At 43.1% G+C, this 21,336-nt stretch overlaps 1 protein-coding gene across 3 annotated transcripts in view; it reads right to left on the reverse strand.

Annotated features, from left to right (window-relative positions):
- Window positions 1-20,886, reverse strand: part of kirrel2 (kirre like nephrin family adhesion molecule 2) — a 59,840-nt gene extending 38,954 nt beyond the window's left edge. For 2 of the 3 annotated variants that reach the window (XM_088998294.1, XM_088998293.1), the window contains exon 1: window positions 6,836-7,336. In XM_088998294.1, the coding sequence (XP_088854420.1) occupies window positions 6,836-6,875 (40 nt within the window). In that variant the 5' untranslated portion in view covers window positions 6,876-7,336. Of the gene's footprint in view, window positions 1-6,835; window positions 7,337-20,324 lie in introns of those variants that run through there. The other variant, XM_088998295.1, reaches the window with a different exon arrangement.
- Window positions 20,887-21,336: the final 450 nt, after the last annotated feature.

Below are 21,336 nucleotides of genomic sequence, written 5' to 3' on the forward strand. Positions count from 1 at the left end.
AGAACAATAGGTACAAATGGATTCTGCACCAAACCCCATGATGGATGCAGCCCTGCATCTCATCCTTTTTCTCACTGACTCTCCCTCCCTTCTTCCTTATGTTCGGCTTGAGATGTCTCTACTTGGAAATAGTGGCAACTTCCAACTACATTTTCATTGTATGCTTTGTCTTCCATTCTGGGAATGGGTTCTATAGTGGCACCGACATCATAAGCAGCTCGGTCCTTTTTCCAGCCATTTCTTCCCTCCCGCTGTTGTCTCGACTGCCGTTGCCTTCTCTTCAATCCTCCGGTGCATTCACAGAACACGCCTGGGACTTTCTAAAGCAAACATCATGTGCCATAGCCCCATCTGTGGATAGTCTGAGCAGGGAACAATCAGTCCCTCTCCTCCGCTTAGTTCCTCCTTTCAGCCCCTTGGGATGGACGCAGAAGTAGGATGCGTCAGTCAGACGAGTGCAATGTGCTGGAACGATGATTTGGGCGGCTTCATTCTACCAAGGGTGTTAAGTTCACCTCAGCAAGCTTGGCAAGCACTTATGTGACTGTTACTAGCCTCCATTATGTAGCTTCCCGGGAATGTGGCAGAAGAAGCCTCATGTGATACGCATCCACATCTCTACCCACACGTATACGGGCGTATACGGCCGCTCCGCATATGTCAGAGTAGACACCTGAGAGCTCGTGTTTGGCCCACAGGTGCTGGAATATCAACTTTCCATAAATCCCCTTCAGAGCGTGTGCTAAGTTCCACCCTGGTGGTTTTCTTTCACCCCTGCCACACCAAAAAGAAATAAAAGCAGCAGGTTTGCTTTCCACCAATTCAAGCATATCCATTACCTGAAACGTTTGGCTCCTGGCAGTAAATCCGTTTGACCCTTCCCATTCTTTCTGTCTGCCTCTCTCCCACCCCCTTATTCCCATGCTGAGCCCGTGGCGGGTTGCACATTGCTTTTTTTGTGGCCAAAAAGACAGCTGGGGAGAAAGCGCGAGGCATCTTTCTCGTGTTTCTCCACAGCTCAATAACATTACCATGTTTTGCTAGTGGGAGAAGTCACAGTTAAATGCCAGATCAATACGGTTTGATTGACATCCTTCAGTTGATAGCAAGTTGGCTGACATCTTTCTCGGACCTCTTGAGGCGAGAAAGAAAAAATCAGCAGCGAAAGAAAGAAATACAAAGAAACGTTAATTCAAACGTCAATTTTCATTGCAACACAAGACACACATGGAACGACTGTAAACGGGATTGATGCAATATCGGCTCTGACAATCGGAGCTCATTAAACAACAAGAAGATACGATTGCCGTGGATGAACGTCACAATCGGGCTATATTTCAGTGCAACTGGAGAAATGCCTCATATTCCAACATTAGTTGCAAACCGGTCAGATCTGTTTCTTTTTCCACTTGGAGGCAAAGCAATCGAGGATGTGTTCAGCTCCAAACACCTCCTTAAATGTGGCGCGATGCTCTGCTTTTTCAAACATCTCAGCTATGGTATTTGCATGTGCAGAGGTAGCCACTAAATTTCTGACATATGTAATATTATCATTTGATTGAATAGTGCCAAACGGACTATTTTTTTGACCGAGCATCAATTGTGTTGCTGTGAAAAAAAAATGTTGTATGCAGGAAGATCCGTTTTTCCTCATACGAGTAGTTTGCCAAAAAGACGGCCTGCCCAGTTTTTGGGGCATTTTTAATTAGACAATCGGACTTTGACTATCTAATCATTCCAGAAAAGGCACAAAGCCCTGAAGATACCGCACACTCATGTCAAATTATCGTCACAATGGATGCCCTTGTCCCTACTGACTGCATGCGTACATGCGTCGGTGAAATCATGGTTAGTCACTTGTGGGGAATGAGCGTATGTCATCGGCCTACACCCTCCTGCAGAACATTTCAGATCTTCTACGTTTGGGAGATGGTAACTTAATGCCTTCTTTTCTTTGTAGGACAAAAAGGGTGGTAAATGTATTTTCTACTGAAGCTTGTTTTTCCACATAATCCTCCTACATCTGAGCTATGTTTGATACAAGGTTAAGGAAGACAAGATAACACATATTGCCGTGCTGCACTGGACACGTTTCAATTTTCTGTGAGTGTGTGTGAGTGTATGTGTGTGTCTGTGTATGTGTGAGGAAAACAGGGAGGTAAATGCAAGCTCAAAATATCTTCTATTGTATAAACGTGACTTAATCCCTCAAGGTGCTGTTTTAATGACATGCTCAGAATTAATTATCGGTCCTCCCCATCTTTCCCTTACGTTGTTAACAAAGGAGAATGACAGAGTAAACAAGTTTGGCTCGCAGCGGTGACGATCCAGCCCAAGGTGGAGTCGCCGGGGAAGATGTCTCTAGGCAAAGGCAGGAAGTTGACACAGTCTCCCTCCTTTGTCTTGTTTCTTTGTCATTTCCTTCCCGGATGGGCTGACATGGCCAGATCGAGGGAGACAAGGTGAGGATGTGCACAGGGAGAAAGTGAAGACAAAGGAAGATGGGTGGACTGAAGAGGACAAGTGCCATCAACAGTAAGCTACCTGGCTCCCTGTGATGTGTCACAGCAGCAAACACGACAAGCTAATTTGCTAACAACTGATAACAATACACGGGGACATACTGCCAAGTTCTTTATCTGTGTTTACCTAAATGGCAAAGCTGATTAGAGGCGGGCGACATTATGAAGTGCCATTGTTTCCTTTCTCCTTTGCGCACGTGTAGGGGCTGTTTATGAAAGATCACAATGTGACGTGTGCACCGTGTCTACAGGATGAGGAGAAAGCAGCAGGGCATTGTTTAACAGCTTGGTCATTCATAAATGTTTGTTTGAGCGTGCCTCCTGCAGAAAATGACTGTTTAGAAGGAAAAGGAGTAAATTAGAGCTCCTGTGAGAAGCACTTGTACCTCAAATCGTGGTCTTTCCTCAAATAGTCACCGTGGCCTCAATGTTCATGAACAGTGCAGATACGCTGGGATGTATGCCTCATTTAATGTGTTTGGGAATTGGTGAACGTCTTTGTGCCATGCTGGCCTTTTCTGGCATACCCAGGCCGTTTCATTTGACACACCCTTGGTACGACCTGACAATTTAGAGGCTGAAAGTAGAGCAAACTACACACTTGCTAAAACCATGTGCTAGTATTGGCGCAGGTGGTGTAAAACAATTTTGTTTGATTTGCTTCTCCTTGCACCATTTGATTGACGGGCAGTCAAACAGCTGTTACGCTCTTTGAACATGTGGAATGGATGTCATTGAATTTCATGATCTACAAGGTGATCACTGGATAATTGTGATCTGTGATCATTCTTGCTAACTTTACATCATCGGCCCATGGAAGTCTGCTCACAGACGGACAGACGGGCGGACGGATGGACAGATGAACAGATAGAGGGATAGATGGATGGACGGACGGAGCGAGGGATGAATAGACGGATGGACGGACGGAGGGAGGGACGGAGGGATGGAGGGACGGAGGGATGGAGGGACGGACGGACAGATGGACGGATAGACAGATGGACAGATGAACAGATAGAGGGATAGAGAGATAGGGATGGACGTATGGACAGACTGACAGATATGGACAGATATAGATAGCTAGACAGACGGACGGACGGAGGGAGGGAGGGACGGACAGACAGACAGACAGACAGACAGACAGACAGACAGACAGATAGATAGATAGATAGATAGATAGATAGATAGATAGATAGATAGATAGATAGATAGATAGATAGATAGATAGATAGATAGATAGATAGATAGATAGATAGATAGATAGGAGCAAAAACCAATAGACAGACAGACAGGAAGTCAAAGTAAGCTAAAATGCATCTTTGCCATGACTTGGCCTCCTAAATAATGCAAGACACCTCTCTCCAGGCGTCAGCTGTATCCAGATTGTGCTGCATCGGCACTATGCATCTCATGTCCAAAGATGGCCGGCTGGCTGGTTGAAGTTCCTGCCAACAAACTTTCTCCAGCTTAGGAAATAAAATGAGTATGAATGGTGGGCGGTGATGATGGGGGCTGAAGTTAAGAGAAATCACGAGTGAGTATGTTCGACACGCGGCGGAAAAGGTTAACGACGCTCTGCCGCTTGTCCCCAGTGATTTTCCACCGCGTACAATCATTAAGACACTGGTGACACGTCTAAGCCCTATGCCTGAAACAAGACTCTCTTCCTTCTCTCCTCCACCCACAATGATGCCTCCCTCCCAAACCTTCCCTTCGCAAGAATTCAAAGAACCATCGGTCAGGAAATATGCATACTTTCTTAAAGCCACCCTATTGGAGGCCAGACTGTCACTGGGCCCACAGACGTGTCTGAGACAAATTTCGAGTAATGGACAAGAGGCCAGATGATGTTTGCTAGCGGCTTCGTAGGTGTGTGTGTGTGTCTGCTCATTACGAAGATGCACTTGCATTCCTGCATGACCCTTTGTCACGTGTTCACCAAAAAGCTGAATAAAGGGAAACAAATAAAGATTTCTGGCAAGGAACAAGGTGATTTTTCCCCCCACGCCGATGCACCATGGAGCGGTGACACAACTTAAAGAGGAAGCAGGAGAAACGTGTAATCTCTGCACTCAGACTTTGAACTCGGTCCGATGCGACACAAGCTTCCAAAAGCAAAAAAAAAAAAAGTTTATAAAGAAGCGCTCGCAGAAGATTACTCAGAATACTGATGTAGAGTTGAATCAAATTCCTCAGGGTGCCAAAGGGCACTCTACGGGAAAGTAAAAAACCGTAGACCTCCGATGTGCAATTATTGGTTCTGGACACATTGACTTGTAGCATAAATGATGACAAAAATGAACAATTGAATTTCAATCAGAAACAAACCACATTTTCTCTGTCACATTTTCATTCCTTGCGTAGGATTGCGACTTACACATTTCTCCATCACTTCTCCACTACTTGCTTCAGATTGGGGCGATCTGTATTCTGTTTCAAAAGTGAAATGCGAGAGCCTATAAACCTCACTGGTTTTTGAAAGCACTTGTCCCTCATTCAGTGAGGGTCTCTCACATTCAGAATCTCACATTTATTGGAGAGAGACATTGAGAGGAGCAAGTAAACAGCAGAAAAATGGGAGATTGTGGAGGTCAGCGTGAGAGATTGGAAACAGCCATCCATTTTCTATCGTGCTTTTTCACTGGCCGGTTGGAGCCTGACAGAAGCTTACAGTCAGCTCAGTTTGATGATGAACAACAGGTGACCAGCAGTAGTATTAAAAGGCCGAAAAAAAACAGGGCGGCAAGACGTAAAGGTACCATATTTTCTGGTGTATAAGGTGCAACGGAGTATAAGTCGGACCCCGAATGTATGGTGTTTTTTCAAACGTTTTCCATGTATGAGGCACACAGGACTATAAGGCACACTTTCAATGAATGAAAAAAAGGTTTTACAAATATATAAATATAGATATGTTTTCCAAATATAAGGCACATCGCATTATAAGGCACGACAGAAGAGGCTGGGGTTACACACAACACCTTCTACAGAGGGAAATGGAGTTGGTGGCTGCTGACTGTAGTTGCGAGACCTGTTGTAGCTCAATATAACCACATATAAGGCACATCTGCATATAAGGCGCAGGGTCGTCTTTTGAAGAAAATCAAGGGTTTTGGGTGCATCTTATACACCGAAAAATAGGCTATATTGTATAGCTTTTGCTTTGTCAAGGATAAACTCACATTCATTTTCGTGCAGCAAACAGGTTGAGTGGACAGTTGGGAGTTGCAGTGACTGCGTGTGAAAGCTTGAACAAGAACAACACGATAAAAACGCTTCAAGGTGTCTTACGATCTAATTGGGGCTGCAGCTGCTTCCATTTCCACGATTCGGGGATGTGTGTGTGTGGGGGGGAGTGCCTGGGGGGTGGTGGTGTTGCATTTGGAAAGAGCGGGATAGAGTGCCACTGCCTTGCTACCGGCTCTTCCCTCCTTATCCAGCTGTTGCTCGTCTGTCAGAGAGCAAAGGTCTGAAGGCTGCCATCAGCCTCAAACAAACACCCCCTCACCCCACCCTCATGACGAGGGGGGAGGGGCTAATGGTACAGAAGTGCATCCAACAAATGGCTTTTAAGTAAACAATAGCCTACCATTTGTTAAATAACACAAAATACTGGCTTGCGATTTAAACATTTTTTACCCATCAAGGTGTTAAATTAACACACTTGTGCATTGTGTGCGTGTGTGTGTGTGTGTGTGTGCGCGCGCGTGTTTTCTTTAGCTCTGGCACAATGCTGATAAGTCACAGTCTCTCAGTGTTAATTACCCCGAGCTATTTTTTGCATCAGGAAATATGCAAGTTATTAGCAGTCAGTCAGCAGCCAAATCATGCTTGGAAGTGCAAAAAGCTTACTTTTAAGGACGCCCCTTCCAATTAGCGAATCGATCTGCTCAACCCGTTCGTTTGGGTGTTTTCAGGGTTCACTATTTTATTCAGATTAAGTATTTATTTAAAAATGCGCTCCATATTCCTAGCACGTAGATATATTGAATTTACACAGCTTTTTTAGCCTCCCCCTACATACACACACATATTTCGTTTGACAATACTAGAATCCCGAGCAAAGTGCGGGTCATCCACCCAATACCGCGCCACTCGCCATACAATGCAGGACCCCCACTCCCAACCATTTCAATCACGCTTGCCTAACAAATTGTACGGTAATTCTACATCCGTAGTGCATTTTATACGGGAATGTTGTGTTGTCCTGCGTGGAGCGGCTCGACGCACCAGCTGCCTCGACGCGGCGCCCATTCATCGCACTAAAATGTCCATCTAAACACAACGACGAACTGATAAAGAGCCAGTCGCCATACCTGAGGCCATAAAGCAAAAGATGAGGTAAAGCACGGTCATTGTAGTCGTCCCCCCCGGCCGTGTGGATAAACGTCTGCTTGGTGCGGAGTTGCTGGTGGTCCACTTCCTCGCACGCTCACACGCGATACGATCCACTCGAGTGCAAATTGCTGTGAATAAGTCCCAACACGTGCTTTAAGTCGAGTCACAGAGGCATGTTTCCTGCTTCTGATAACTTTTCCACTTTGAAGAATCAAAGCCACGAGCTGGAAGCGCGATCGGTCCACTTGTTCAATGCTGCGCTCTAGCCTCCAGGACGATGCGCACTAGTGATGATGGAGCTGGCTGAAGTTGCCTCTCTGCCTCCTCCTCCTTTTCCTCCGCGTGAGTGACTCTCTCGCTGTTATATGTATGGAACAGACGCACCTTTCACGCACACGCACACTCCTATCTGCTTCTTGCCAACGGGAGAAGGCGCACTGACACTCTCTGTTGGGCGCTTACACCACATTTGGCACTAAGCTTAGTGTGTGGAGCCCCCTCTGCTTCACACGCACCCCGGTGGGGCGGTGGGAAGGCTGAGCGAACCTCATTCCCCTCCCCTCCATCGTTTCCCCCGCCTCTTGGCCCCCCCTTTTGGTTGAACTGGCGTCAAGGGGAGGGCTTCGTTTGAAACAGTCCGATTCAATCGAGTGTTCAAGTAGGTATTTTGCGGTGCATGCGCTGGCGTCAATGGCCGCTATCATAATCAGAGGTGTCCATTATTTAAACTTTGTACTGCAAGCACACGTGTAAGTGTCAAGAAACACTATGGTGCAAGGAGAAGCACTGATTCAATAGCTTGACCGAATGAAAAAAAAAAAAAGATTTTCCGGTGCATAAAGCACACCCAAAAGCCTTCATTTTCTTCAAAATGCTGACCCTGCGCATCATATGCAGGTGCGACTTACATGTGAAGTCACGTTGAGCCAAACCAGGTCTCGCAAATACTGTCAGCAGCCACGACTCAATCCCCCCTCGCTCCCGGAGAAGTAGTGAGTAACCCCAGCCTCTACTGTAGCGCCCTGTAATGTGGTGTGCTTTATATTTGGAAAACTTTTATGTTTAGATATTTTATTTGGAAAACCTTTTTTCCTTCATTGAGGGTATGCCTAATACTCTGGTGCGCCTTATACAGTGATACCTTGGCTTACGAACTTCAGTGGTTCCCAGACAGTGTGTAGGGTGAAAACTGTGTATCCCAAGAATTCATTTCTTATAGGAAACCATTAAATTGAGAATAATCCGTTCCCAGGTACCCATAAAAGATAAATTTCTACTTTCTAATTTTCTCAGCCTTAAACTACACACAATATACTTTATTTTATGTATAGTAAATGTGCTATGATATTATAATTAAATAAATAAACTGGACTATATAATAAAGTGGTTTTATTTACTTTTGTGATGTCATTGATTGTTTGATGGAATGGAGTGTTTCATCAGCATTAAAGACTTGATGAGGAACATACCCTTCTTCTTTCACCATCTTGAGAAATGATCCCTTGCTTTCTCTGTGATAATTTCACCGTTCCTCATCAATTGTGTTCTGTTTAGCTGGGTTTATAGCTTTTTGTATCAAGTGTACAGATGGCTTGTGCGGGTTATTTGTGGAGCCAGATTGATGGGAATTTTAACCTTGCAGTCTACACTCTGCCTTTGAACTATATCAAAGTTGAACTGAGTCCAAATGTCACTGTTTTCTATCCATTTTGTCACTCTCTCTGTCGTCTGCATGTCTCTTTAATGTATAAACCACCTGGCCTCACTGCTGCGTTCTTGACCAATCACGTGGATTTAACCGAAGACTGGGGGCGGGGAATAGAGGCCAAAAAAATGTCGGGTGACATTTTCTTTTTTGGAGAAGGCCTTCACTCTCTCTCTGTCGATAACCCCCACCCGCTCACTGCTGCATTCTTGACCAATCACGTGGCTTGAACCGACGACTGGGGGCGGGGAAAAGAGGACCAAAACAACATTTTCTTGTTAAGAGAATGGGCTCGTTCGCGAACGACACATCACCCATTGTGGCAGCTCCCTGTGTATACGATAAATAGTTTGGATACCAAGGGAATTTTCATAAATTTAACGTTCGCAAACCGAAAAGTTCGTAAGCCAAGGGGTTCATAAACCGAGGTATCACTGTATATGAAAAACGTTTGAAAATACACCATTCATTTGGGGTGCGCCTTATACTCCGGTGCGCCGGGCCACATTGTACTGCGGTTTCCTATAGGGGGCCGTTATGAATAAAGTGAAACCATTGGAATTTTTCATATCCACCACAAACCAGAGGACCCGGAGGAAACCCACACAGGCACAGGGAGAAATGCAAACTCTTAACTCATTCACTGCCATTCACAAATTTATTTGGGAATTGAAAATATGATGTAGAGTGCCATTCCCGAATTTGTTCGGGTTTTGTTTTTTCATGCTTGGGTTCCGATAAAATACTGGCCATGGCCTCTGGCAATATTTAATTATTTTCCACAAGGGGGCATCATTAATCTTTTTTCCACATTAGCGCTTTGTTGCAGCTTCCGCTGTTGTTAAATCGCTATAAAAACCAATATGTATGTGTTGTATTGTATTTTAGACAGCCACCCTCATTTCAAGGTCATATAACTCCAGACCTATACAATTTAGTTACTCTTTTTCTGATGAAAGAAGAGAGTCTAAGGCTTCTAAAGCCATATTGAATGTTTATGTAGTCCTCTCATCTCATCTCATTTTCCGTACCGCTTATTCCTTATGAGGGTCGCGGGGTTGCTGGAGCCTATCTCAGCTGTCTTCGGGCACGAGGCGGGGGACACCTTGAATTGGTTGCCAGCCAATCGCAGGGCACACAAAGACGTACAACAGTCACTCTCACACTCACACCTAGGGACAATTTGGAGTGGTCAATCTGCCTGCCATGCATGTTTTTTGGAATGTGGGAGGAAACCGGAGGACCCGGAGAAAACCCACGCGGGTCCGGGGAGAACATGCAAACTCCACACAGGGAGGCCGGACCGGGACGCGAACCGGCGACCTCTGCACTGTGAAGCCGGTGTGCTAACCACTCGACTACCGGGCCGCTCACTACGTATTTTCAATTTAGGGAAAATATTTTACAAACAAATTCATGGTTGTGCTATGGTCTCACCAGTTTCACCCATATCGGATATATCGATAGTCCCGGTTATATCGATACTATTTCTATGCACGCACGGAGAAAATTACATGCAAACAGGGTCGGATATATCGATAGTCCCGGTTATATCGATATTTTTTCGGACTCCCTTGAATATCGATATATATATATATATATATATATATATAGGGCTGATACTACCAGTAAGACTTTAGTTCGCTGAAGAAGCATCTTGGATAAGAAGCGAAACGTCCGACACCTTCAAAAAAGTACAGATGACGGCTGAAGAAACCTTTTCATCAATGTGGCCCATGGCAAAAAATGTTTTACACCTGTTATAGGGAATTGTACATTAATAGGCACGTGCACAGATGGACCTGGAGGGGCGTTCCCAGCAGCACCCCCTTTGCTCTGGGTGAAATTATAGTGACTGTTCTACTGCATCTCATTTTTTCCCCTTCATTGTAAAATTCAAGTCAACAAATAATTAATCTCTATTATTATACTCACAAGTGTTTTGATGTCTGCATTATTGTATGAGCACTCGTGATGATGGAGGCTGTGTTTTTGGCTTGAGCAGCTGCCCCCAAAACGTGTCGACATCTGCCTACATATTAATGTGATGTTGAAGAAAATGCAGCTTCCCTCAACACCGCAATGTTTTTGATATGACAACATCCGTCCATCCCTTTTCCGGACCGTTTTATCCTCATTCGGGTTGCTGGGTGGTGCCGCAGCCTATCCTAGACGTCTTCGGGCACTTGGAAAGGGACACCCTGAACCGGTTGCCAGGCAATCGCAGGGCACACAGAAACAAACAACCAGTCACTGTCACACCCACACCATGGGGCAATTTGGAGTGTTCAATAAGCATGTTTTTGGGACGTGGGAGAAATCCAGAGAGAACCCACGCGGTCCCGGGGAGAACATGCAAACTCCACAAATGGAGATCGGAGCAGGTCTTGAACTCGCGACCTCTATACTGTGAAGCTGGCGTGCTCACCACTCGACAACCGGGGCGCCCGATATAAACATCGAAATTAATTTGTAATCCACTGAAAAGCGAAAAATTAGATATTTATTTGGGAGGTACCCAACACAATAAAGCTTAAAATCGTTTCTTTTGCTGCCAAACATGACATTAGAACACAAATATTACAACAGTGACCCTTTTTTGGGGCAACATTTCTTTGCCAATGGAAAAAAAGACCTTATTCCAGGAGCAGATTGATATCAAGTGAGCCCATTGTCATGTGTCGGGCGCACACAAAGAGAAGAGAATTGTGGAGGCCTTTTATTGAGAGATGAAAACAGCGCAGTCTATCTGTCTACCTGTCTACCTGTGGCTGTTAATCGACGCACCCTTTCATCTTCGTCATTCGTTATTCAAGGATCAATTTATTAACCAAAAATAATAGGCCCGTTATTAATCTGCTTCAATCATTTTTCACATGTGCGCTTTGTAGACGCGAAGATGACTTAGTCGGTCGTTTTTGTTTCAGAAGTCATAAAGCACAGGTGTCAAAGTTAAGGCCCAAGGGCCAAATCTGGCCTGCCACATTATTTTATTCGGCCCGCGAAAGCAATTCAAACTTGTGAAATTCCATGCTCATCAATCGAGCTCGCTAACTAGTTTGCGATCGAGCTAGGTAGGGAGCTAGCTAGCCATCGACCGAGCTTGTGATCAAGCGAACTTGATTGAGAGATAGCTATATAGCTCTGTTTCTATTCAGTTAGCTGTCTAATCCCTAACATCACAGGTGTCCAAGTCAAGACCAGGGGACCAAATCTGTCCCGCCACATAATTTTTTTCTGGCAAATCAAACACGTCAAGTCCCATGATGCGTGTGAGTCCGAACCGAAATTACAAATTGTCCCATGTAAAAAACAAAAACAAAAACATCACAGTCACTATTTTTTACTTCAAATTTGAAAACTAATTATTCATTAATTTGTTGTGCACTCTGTGTATGATATGTGGAGGGGATGAAACATTCTACAACGATATATTGACAGATTTTTTTTTCACAAAAAAAGACTTGTCTCTGCTCAGAAAGTGCTGTTTTTGGTTAAATGGGCCCATGGTTTACTCCCAATCTTTAAAAAACTGAAAATGATTATCTTGGGTTAAAAAAATGAACTATTTCTGTTTTATATTTTTTTAATAAAAGTGTCAAGAGACCACATAGCATTGACACATCCCCGATTTACTCACATGCACGGCACACATGCACCTGGACAACACAACCAGGTGTGAGCTCTCCACAAGAGGGTGAAAAATTCATCAAAGTGGAGACACATGGGATTTGTGTAGCATGTCTGGACTTTGGGGGACAGTTGTCACCTTCTGGACAATCCACATCATGATTAGCATTACCCCCCACTGCCCCTCAAAGAAAAAAAAAAACGGTATTCTTTAGACCCCAGGGCAGCCCCTTTCTGTTTATTGCCTCTCACTAATGCAAACATAAGGGTCCCCTGCTAGTAAACACATGTTGATGGGAGAAACAGCTTGCACAGCCGGGAAGCCGAATGAGGTTAGTGCGAGGGAGCACATGGATGAGGGCTGCGTGTGTCTGAATGTGTGTTTGCACAGGAATCCACACTACGGTGTTATTTTTACAAACATCACAGAGCCCGGCAGCTCGCATGTCGGTGCTCGGAGGTAGGAGATTGAAAAATATCACGGGTGTGTGTGGGACCTGGTGTTTGCGTGTGAATCTATTATTGATTGACTGGAGGTAGGATGACGGCTGCGGGGATGCTGTAAAAAGCAGCCGGGGGGCGGCCTCGCCAGTTGTGCTGTGCTACTAAAATGGACATCCATTGTGTAGAGTTTGTCGCTTGCATTGACATGTATGACGTCACGCAGACGGATGCGATATGAGGGCAGATGATTCACACCGATGTGAGTCTTAATTACACTGGCCACCGCGGTATGAAACGGTGGGCGCCCATCCTCCCCAAGCTTTTGACCGTGTGAATAATTGAAGAACTAAAAGGGGGATTTTCAGCAGCGGGTTTATTAATAATAAATCGGGTTTGATATTTACTAAACTGTTGAGCGGGAGAAAGGGGTGACAGTTTGGGTGTCGTCGCCATGGTAATGGTAAGGAGTCAATAAATAAGGTATGAGCGTCAATGTATGGAAATGGGATTCAGAGGAAAATGAGAATAATTTAACAAAATATTATGATGAACTGGGGGTCAATTAAAAAAGACGATGTCCATCATGCTAAGCTTTAAACTCAGACTTTTCGCTCCCATTTTTGATGTTATCGGGGGCTTCAATGAATACAAAACTGAATAAATCAACCTTGTTATCTTGGTGAGGTAAAGAAGACGTTTTTCTTTTCTCAGTGAACAGAATGAGCCACAAGTTGAGGAATACGTTTTGTTGAGTTTGAAAACCTTGAGCTGGGTGGGAATGTTCCGCATGACTTTCATTCATATCTGGAGGCCTTTTTCACATTCAGATTAATCAACTGTGCTTTTATTGAGAAGAAAAATGGCCTGAGCATATTTTCTCGTCAACTGAAAGTTGACGAGAAAATGGTACTCGGGCTTCTGATGGGTGACAAAAGATTACATTCCTAAGTACAGTGTATTTAAATTTATGTTTTTTCATTTGCAAATGTTTGTTTTTTTTAGATTTTACTGAGATATAATTTCATTTATCTTTTATACATTTTGATGGAGTCAGACTTCAAATTAGGTCATAAAAAAATAATCATGCCATATTAATGCCACATATACTTTTTGCTTACTTCGAGCTTGTTTGAACTTGTGTGAACACTTTCGCCTTCCATTCTATTCAATTTTATTATTCAGCATCACGGTGGTTGTTGGAGAGTCAAGTTATTCTTTTTTTTACATCTCACGTCTAATGAAATACAGTCAAACCCTGGTTTTCAAATGTCTTGGTTCTCAACCAATGTGGGTTTCGACCAAAAAATTCTGTTTTCTTCAGGCCTCGGTTTACAACCGAAAATGAGTTCTTGACCAAATTGATCGCGACTGAATGCACCACTCGACTCCCCCTCCGCTTCCTTATACGTCAATTCCTCGTGTCGCGTCTCATGGTGACAGACGCATTATCCCCAAGTAGCGTTCCATTGTGAGCAGGCGTGTTTGTATTGTTCAATCACAATAATAAAAAAGCAGACATTGGTTACATTGATTACAATGGGAAATGTTTCACTTTTTGACCCCCCCCAAAAATCAAACAGGTTTCTGGAACGGATTATGGTCGAAAACCAAAGTTTGACTGAAGCAGAACTTACCCAGACGGAGTTCTTTAAAGCACATTTTGTCTAACTTTATTTTTCAATCATTTAACTCATTCACTGCCAGATATCTGCAAAATGTGTCCACTTTAGTGCGAGGGCTTTTATCATTGACACTTGAATTCCAGGACCCACAAAATATTGAGTTTTAGCACTACATAAACATTCAATGCAGCTAAAGAAACTTTCGACTCTCCTTTTTCATCAGAAAAAAAGAGCTATTTAAAATGATATGGGTCTGGAGGTATATAAGCTTGAAATGTGGGCGGCTGTCCAAAATAAAATGTAATACACATGCATTGGTTTATATAGCATTTTAACAACAGCCGAAGCTGGAACAAAGCGCTAAGATGTAAAAAAAGAAATGCTGCCTCCTGGTGGAAGGGAAAAATATTGCCAGATGCTATGGTTAGCGCTTAATCGGCACTCAAGCAATAAAAAAACAAAACCCGAACAAATTTGGGAACGGCGCTCTACATCATATTTTCAATTCCCAAATAAATTGGGGAATGACAGCGAATGAGTTTAACATACTCATGACTAATCCTCAAGAGGAAATTCCAATCTCTCTCCGTTACATATTTGTTACACACACCACACAGAACCAGATCACACACATCCAGGCATGCAAGGTGAAAAGTCAGCGTATTGCAGGTATCCGAACTATGACGCACTCGAAAGAGTCCAACAAAAACGGACTTGGGTGCACCCTTTGTGAAGTTTAGAGTGACTGGATATTGCGAATTGCTCACCGTACGGTTATACTGGAATTGATTGATGAAGATATGCACCCTGCATGCCCATTTTGGATCCCCGTGGGGTTGCAAGGTTTATGCTGCTCCCCATATGAGAAACATTACACCAGCTTTTACAGTAATTGTAATATTGAATGTTGAGCGGGTCTGTGTCACCCATAACTCTCACCGCTGTTACGAGCTCGTAACTCACACAGACATATCCCCCTTTTTCTAGGAGGCGCTATCCCCTCGCAATTCAAAACCACTCTTCTCTCTTCCTCCGTTCAGCTCATATGACGTCAAGCCAATGCACTGCCATGAAATCTGCAATTGTGCATTTTCTCGACGTGTGATTGACGAGCGGAGAAGGGCCATTAAAGTCCAACCTGGACCCGTGGTTAACTCTGCAGTCTATTGGAATATTTTATGCCACATATCAAATCCACGTCCTTTGCCCTAAGATCAGGATATGATGCTGCCCACCCATGGATCCTGTTTTCGTTTGTAATGAAAGTCTCCCAGGGGATCGAGTGGAGGGATTCCTTTCCTTGGGCGTGTCAAGGAGAGGTTGAGGCTTTTGGTTCAAGCGGCGCTGGGAACGCCGTGTGGATTACAGAAATGTAGTTGCTAAACTCTTGTGGTGATTTGGAGCAGACCGGGAGGCCAACTTCACAGTAGACTGACCCCACTCTGCCCATTGAGTGTGTTTAGACTCCAGGGCTGACTGTAAAGATCTTTCCTGGTGTTATTGTAGCATTCACGTATTGAAAGAAGCACTTTGACAGTCAAAAGTGTTTATGTGACATTTGAGAATGTGACATGGAATTATTGTGCTAGTCCTACAAAATGTTTACTCCAGAAATACTTATATACTTATATGCCTCTATTTATTCCATAGCATGTATACTTTTAATGAAACTGAAGCACACGCTGTGTGAATTGCGCGGCTTTATTTGCAGTGGAAATAAAGCATGCGGCACACATGTACTGGTGCAACACTGTCGAAAAAAATACACATTTTTTTGTATTTTGTACATTGATTTTGTATTTTGTACATTGATTGCCACACGTCAGATTGTTATTATTATGGGGTGTGTGGGATCTAATATGTCAACCAGATAAAAAGGTTCAATAGGCTTATAAAACTGTAATACTGAAAGGTTGAAAGCAGCATTTATAGCAGAGGAGGCACACATACTTTTGTTCATAAATTGATTCTCAGCCCATCCAAGAATACTCAGTCTACCAAGTTACACAAACATAACATGATCTTTAAGCCAAACTCTCCAGAAGCCATACAATTGGGACATTAACTAAAGTCCTTCTGTGGGTCACCTGTCAATCACAAGGTACTTACTGACTGGCAACCATTCCCATCAGAGGGAACAGGATGTTTGGAGAAAACCCAAACGAGTATGTGGCCAACACGAAAACCCAACACAAAATTTAAACCGAGAACATTGAATGATTTGTATCAAGGAACCACGCGTTATGAACCAAATCTTTTGCAATTTCAGAAAATGGTTCCCAATAAAATAAATGCAAACACAATTAATGTATAGCTCCAAAATGAAGATATATGTACCTTATATCAATGCGTGTCTGGATATAATAAAATAAAAAAATATTGGATCACATACAAAGTAAGAGACACAATACCAACTACATTTAGTTTACAACAGATTATTTTTTTACAGACCGTGTTTTTAGATGTTCAATTACCTGACATGTTTCGGCGTATACTTCCGCCTTCGTCAGAGTGTGAGGACGGAACCTCATGAGGACACTGACGAAGGCGGAAGTATACGCTGAAATGTGTCCGGTAATTGAACACCTAAAAAACAATGTCTGTAAGAAAAGAATCTGTTGTAAATTTGATATCAAGTAGACAGGATGAACTTAACACAACAGCGACATTTAGAATTCAGCAAAAACACACTATCTATAAACCTCAAAAGATTACCGTAATTTCCAGTGTATAAAGCGCACCAACGTATAAGCCGCACCTTCAATGAATGAAAGAAGTTTTGCAAATATAATCAATAAATATATTAAAGTTTTCCAAATACTTAGGAACAAGATACGTTCCGAATGGTCCTTCGTAAGGTGAATTTGTTCATAAGTTGCTTCTGTGCTATATTTTGGATGGAATGTAGTTTTACAACATAAACTAGGAGTTATCAGAACCCTCCAGCATAGGGCTAAACTAATACCAACTAGCACTGAAGGTAGAGAAAAGGAGGCAAAACATATCAGGAGAGCACTCACTAACTGTGGGTACCCTCAGTGGTCATTCAACAAATGTCAGAAAGAAAGAATAGCGAACGAAACCAATAATTCTCAAGATTCTAAAAGGAGAGGAGTAGCAGTACCGTACATTGCAGGAGTTTCTGAAAAATTACAAAGAGTCCTTTGGCAACATAAAATTCCTACTTATTTCAAACCGATAAACACGTTAAGGCAAAAATTAGTGCATCCAAAAGATAGGCTACCAAATGAAAAACAAAGTAATGTAGTTTATTCCATACATTGTAAGAATGAAAATTGTAAAGAGCAGTACATTGGGGAGACTCAACAAATTCTCAAAAAAAGACTTTATCAACATCGCAGGGATAATACTAGTGGGCCTCAATCGGCAGTACATTTGCACCTAAAAGCTAGCAACCACTCATTTGACGACAATGAGGTTAAAATCTTAGCGAAAGAACATAGATGGTTTGAAAGGGGGGTGAAAGAGGCGATTCTTATAAAACAACAAAATCCTTCATTAAACCGGTCTGGTGGTGTGAGGTTCAATTTGGATCGTTCATATAATAGCCTGCTCAGGCAAAACAGGTTCGGCAACTTTCGCAATGCTGATGAGGGTCGTTATGCTGATGAGGTGATACCGGGGGGAGTGGGTGTAATAGGCCAATCGTTAGTCAGGAATGTAGGAACAATCAGTGGGGCCACAGGGGGGGGGGTCCCACGCCCCCCCCCAACCTGAGAGTAGGGACCTATCATAGCTGTGTCCGGCGCCACCAGGTCTGGACATTAGGGATATATAAATGGGGCCGATACGACCAGTCAGACTTTAGTTCGCTGACGAAGCCTCTTGGATAGGAGGCGAAACGTCCGAAACCTTCACTTTTGTACAGATGACGGCTGAAGAAACCTTCTCATCAATGTAGTTTTAAGGCTTATATAAGTATGTTTAAGACTTATGTAAGTATGTTTAAGGCTTGTATAAATAACCTGTATTGGTTTGTACTGAAAAATAAACATTTAATAAAATATATGCTCTATAAAGATATGTAAATGTACAACTGGAGAGAATACGACATATGTTACTACAAAAATGTTTGTATGTACCTTTGTACGTAACTCGAATGTTCGTAAGTATGGGAGCATCTGTATAAGGCGCGACAGGAGAAGATGGGGTTTTGCATGACTTCAACAGGGGGAAATCGGTGGCTGCTGACAGTAGCTGCGAGACCTGTTGCGGCCCAATATTACTTTACATAAAAGACGCACCTGCGTATAATGCGTTGGGTCATCTTTTGAAGAAGAAATTGAAGGATCTCTAAACCTCAAAAGATTACATTGAAACATGAAAAAAAGCAATTATGGATTATACAAAAAAACAACATACAAAGTACACGTAAACATAACCCAGAGCATTATGCAATACGTGCCAAATATATTTGATTTATTTATCATATCCTCCTTTGCCCACCAAAAAAAAAGAAAATGAACAACTTGAACATTTGCTTGCATCAAGTTTATGGATCTCATGCTTGCTCAATTCACATTCAGTCCTGGGTATATCACATTATATTTGTCGTATTTTCATCCACACTTTAGTTTTTATTTCACTCATTCAAGTAGTAAATACAACCCCATCCAGAATGTAAACTCAGATTGACTGGGTGCACGGAAAGTCAAGCTGTGTCTTTGCTGATAAGTACAGCAGTAAGCTGTCTAAAATATTCATGCACTGATGCAGAGTTGTTGTCCCTTGATGGGCCTCACCGTGTGCAACATCTGTTCCTGATGTCATGCGCATTCAGTGTGCCAGAAATGCCTTGACGGAGTCCGTCACATCTTTACCATACCAAGTACACACACGTGCGCACACACACACACACACACACACACACACACACACACACGCACACACACGCACACACACACACACACACACACACACACACACACACACACACACACACACACACACACACACACACACACACACACACACACACACACACACACACACACACACACACACACACACACACACACACACACACACACACACACACACCCTTACATGCGCTAATGCCAAGATAAATATCTGTGGCAATGATGCCACTCCAGTTGCCCGAACAAAATTATTGAAAACCTCTGTTAATCCATACCTATCGATTGACCAATGCGAATTTCTGACACTTGCTGATGAATATCTCAGTTGAGTGGCTCCTGCAAGTTTCTGATATAACAATGCACATTTTTTCGCAAAAGTACAGCGAACCCTCAGTTTTACTGTAGAACAATAAATTGTGCAGGTAACTTGAAATTTGAATGGGGTGCCTTGAATGTAATACCCAGAATGTAACACTGTGCTGGAACGTGCTGCGCTGCAACAGACTGTGCAGCATTGAGCTCCACACAACATGAACGCCGCTTAATTATGTGGGAAAGAAGAAGAGGCAGAGAAGGTCCCCTTTTATTTAGCGGCATTAACATTCATTGTTCGCACAGAGCAGAATATTTTTTTGTTCTTTTGACTTCAAGACGGCGCCGCGAGAGTGGCTGCCTTTCCAGCAGCTCCTGTGTTTTGCTTTTCTACTTTCATTTCTTTCGTAACTTTGCTGCTGTGAAATGTACATTTCTCCACTGCGAGACTAATAAAGGCAAATCCAATCCAATAAGTGTAAGTTTTGTTTTATACTCATTTTGGATGTGTTGCTGCTTCATGCTTTTGAGTGTGATGGATGTTTGAATGTTTGTGATTACTGTAACAGTGATGCTTTAAAAATGTTTAAAATCCAGTGTAAAACTAGAGAAAACTACAGATTTATATACCCATTTATTTAATTTTCGAATTTGCTTATCCTCATGAGGTTTGCGGACATGCTGGCGAGAAACAGAGACAGTGAGAGAGAGAGAGAGAGAGAGAGAGAGAGAGAGAGAGAGAGAGAGAGAGGTGAAAGATTGATTTCTTTAGATTTTTTTCTTTAAATGAAGGGTGGGTGTGTCAAAAATTCCTGCAATTAGGGTCGACTATACATAAGTGGTGAATCTGATGAAGTCATGCCTCAAAACTAACCTCACATCTTAGTGACAGGATCACAGTCAACAGCAGTCCAGGTGAATCCAGTTCCAGGTGCAGAGTCCAAATGAGAACTCGTCTCCAGTCACATCTTTCTCCGATCACTCAGCTCGCTCGATCACATGAGCGGCCCGCAACAGGCTGTGTGCTTGTTTCGTGCCTTTATCTGATGCTGCTCTGCACTGATATAAATAATGAATGACTCGTCCACTGTCACTTTTCATAGCATGTCAAGCCGCAGCACAGCCATTATTAGTGACTGTCTTACCCTACCCCACTTTTTGACTCCAGTTTTGTTATTGTTCTGGTTGACTTGCCTGCACACCTCTGCGTTGGGTCAGCTGTCAGTGCAGCCGATGGTTGCCACAGAGAAAAAAAGAGTTGCTTCGGGTGATACAGGAAAAAAAATCCTTGCACCAGAAGAGTGGCAGCGGGGAATCTTCTCCAATCTGGCTCAGTCAGTGAAGCAGCCTCAACTAACGTACTTTGCCCTGACTTGTGCTGAATCCTTTCAGAGTTGTTGTCCAGAGCAGACAAAACGCATTCAGTACTTTCAATGCGGCGTTTCCGGATCATGACCATGATCATGACTGATTTACGTTTCAGCCTATCATGGCTGACTATGAGTGAAAAGTGCATTGTGGGCATTGGCAATTGTTTTGAATGCTCGTTAATCTCTTCATAATCCTTCACGTACTGTAAATGGACAATTTTTGATCAAACTTTACCTTACTTGTGGTAAAATTGGCTTTCTATTGTTAAAAAAAGAAAAGAAACACAAAAACCTGCCACCTAATTGCCAACTTCACCAAGCAACTTTTGCCCATTATAATTCACACTTGTTATATGACCGAGCACTTCAGAGACTAAAGTATTTGTACATAAGCAAATAAACATAAACAAAGTGTTGCCTTTAAAGATCAAAAGAAGCCGAAGCGGAATCTGCTACCTTGAGAGGCACCCACCCAGAAGGACAAATCATGGATTATTTACATGCACATCTGTGTAT

Source organism: Hippocampus bargibanti, linkage group LG06 (assembly GCF_051943395.1).
Source record: "Hippocampus bargibanti isolate YZ-2025 linkage group LG06, ASM5194339v1, whole genome shotgun sequence".
Lineage (NCBI taxonomy): Eukaryota > Metazoa > Chordata > Actinopteri > Syngnathiformes > Syngnathidae > Hippocampus > Hippocampus bargibanti.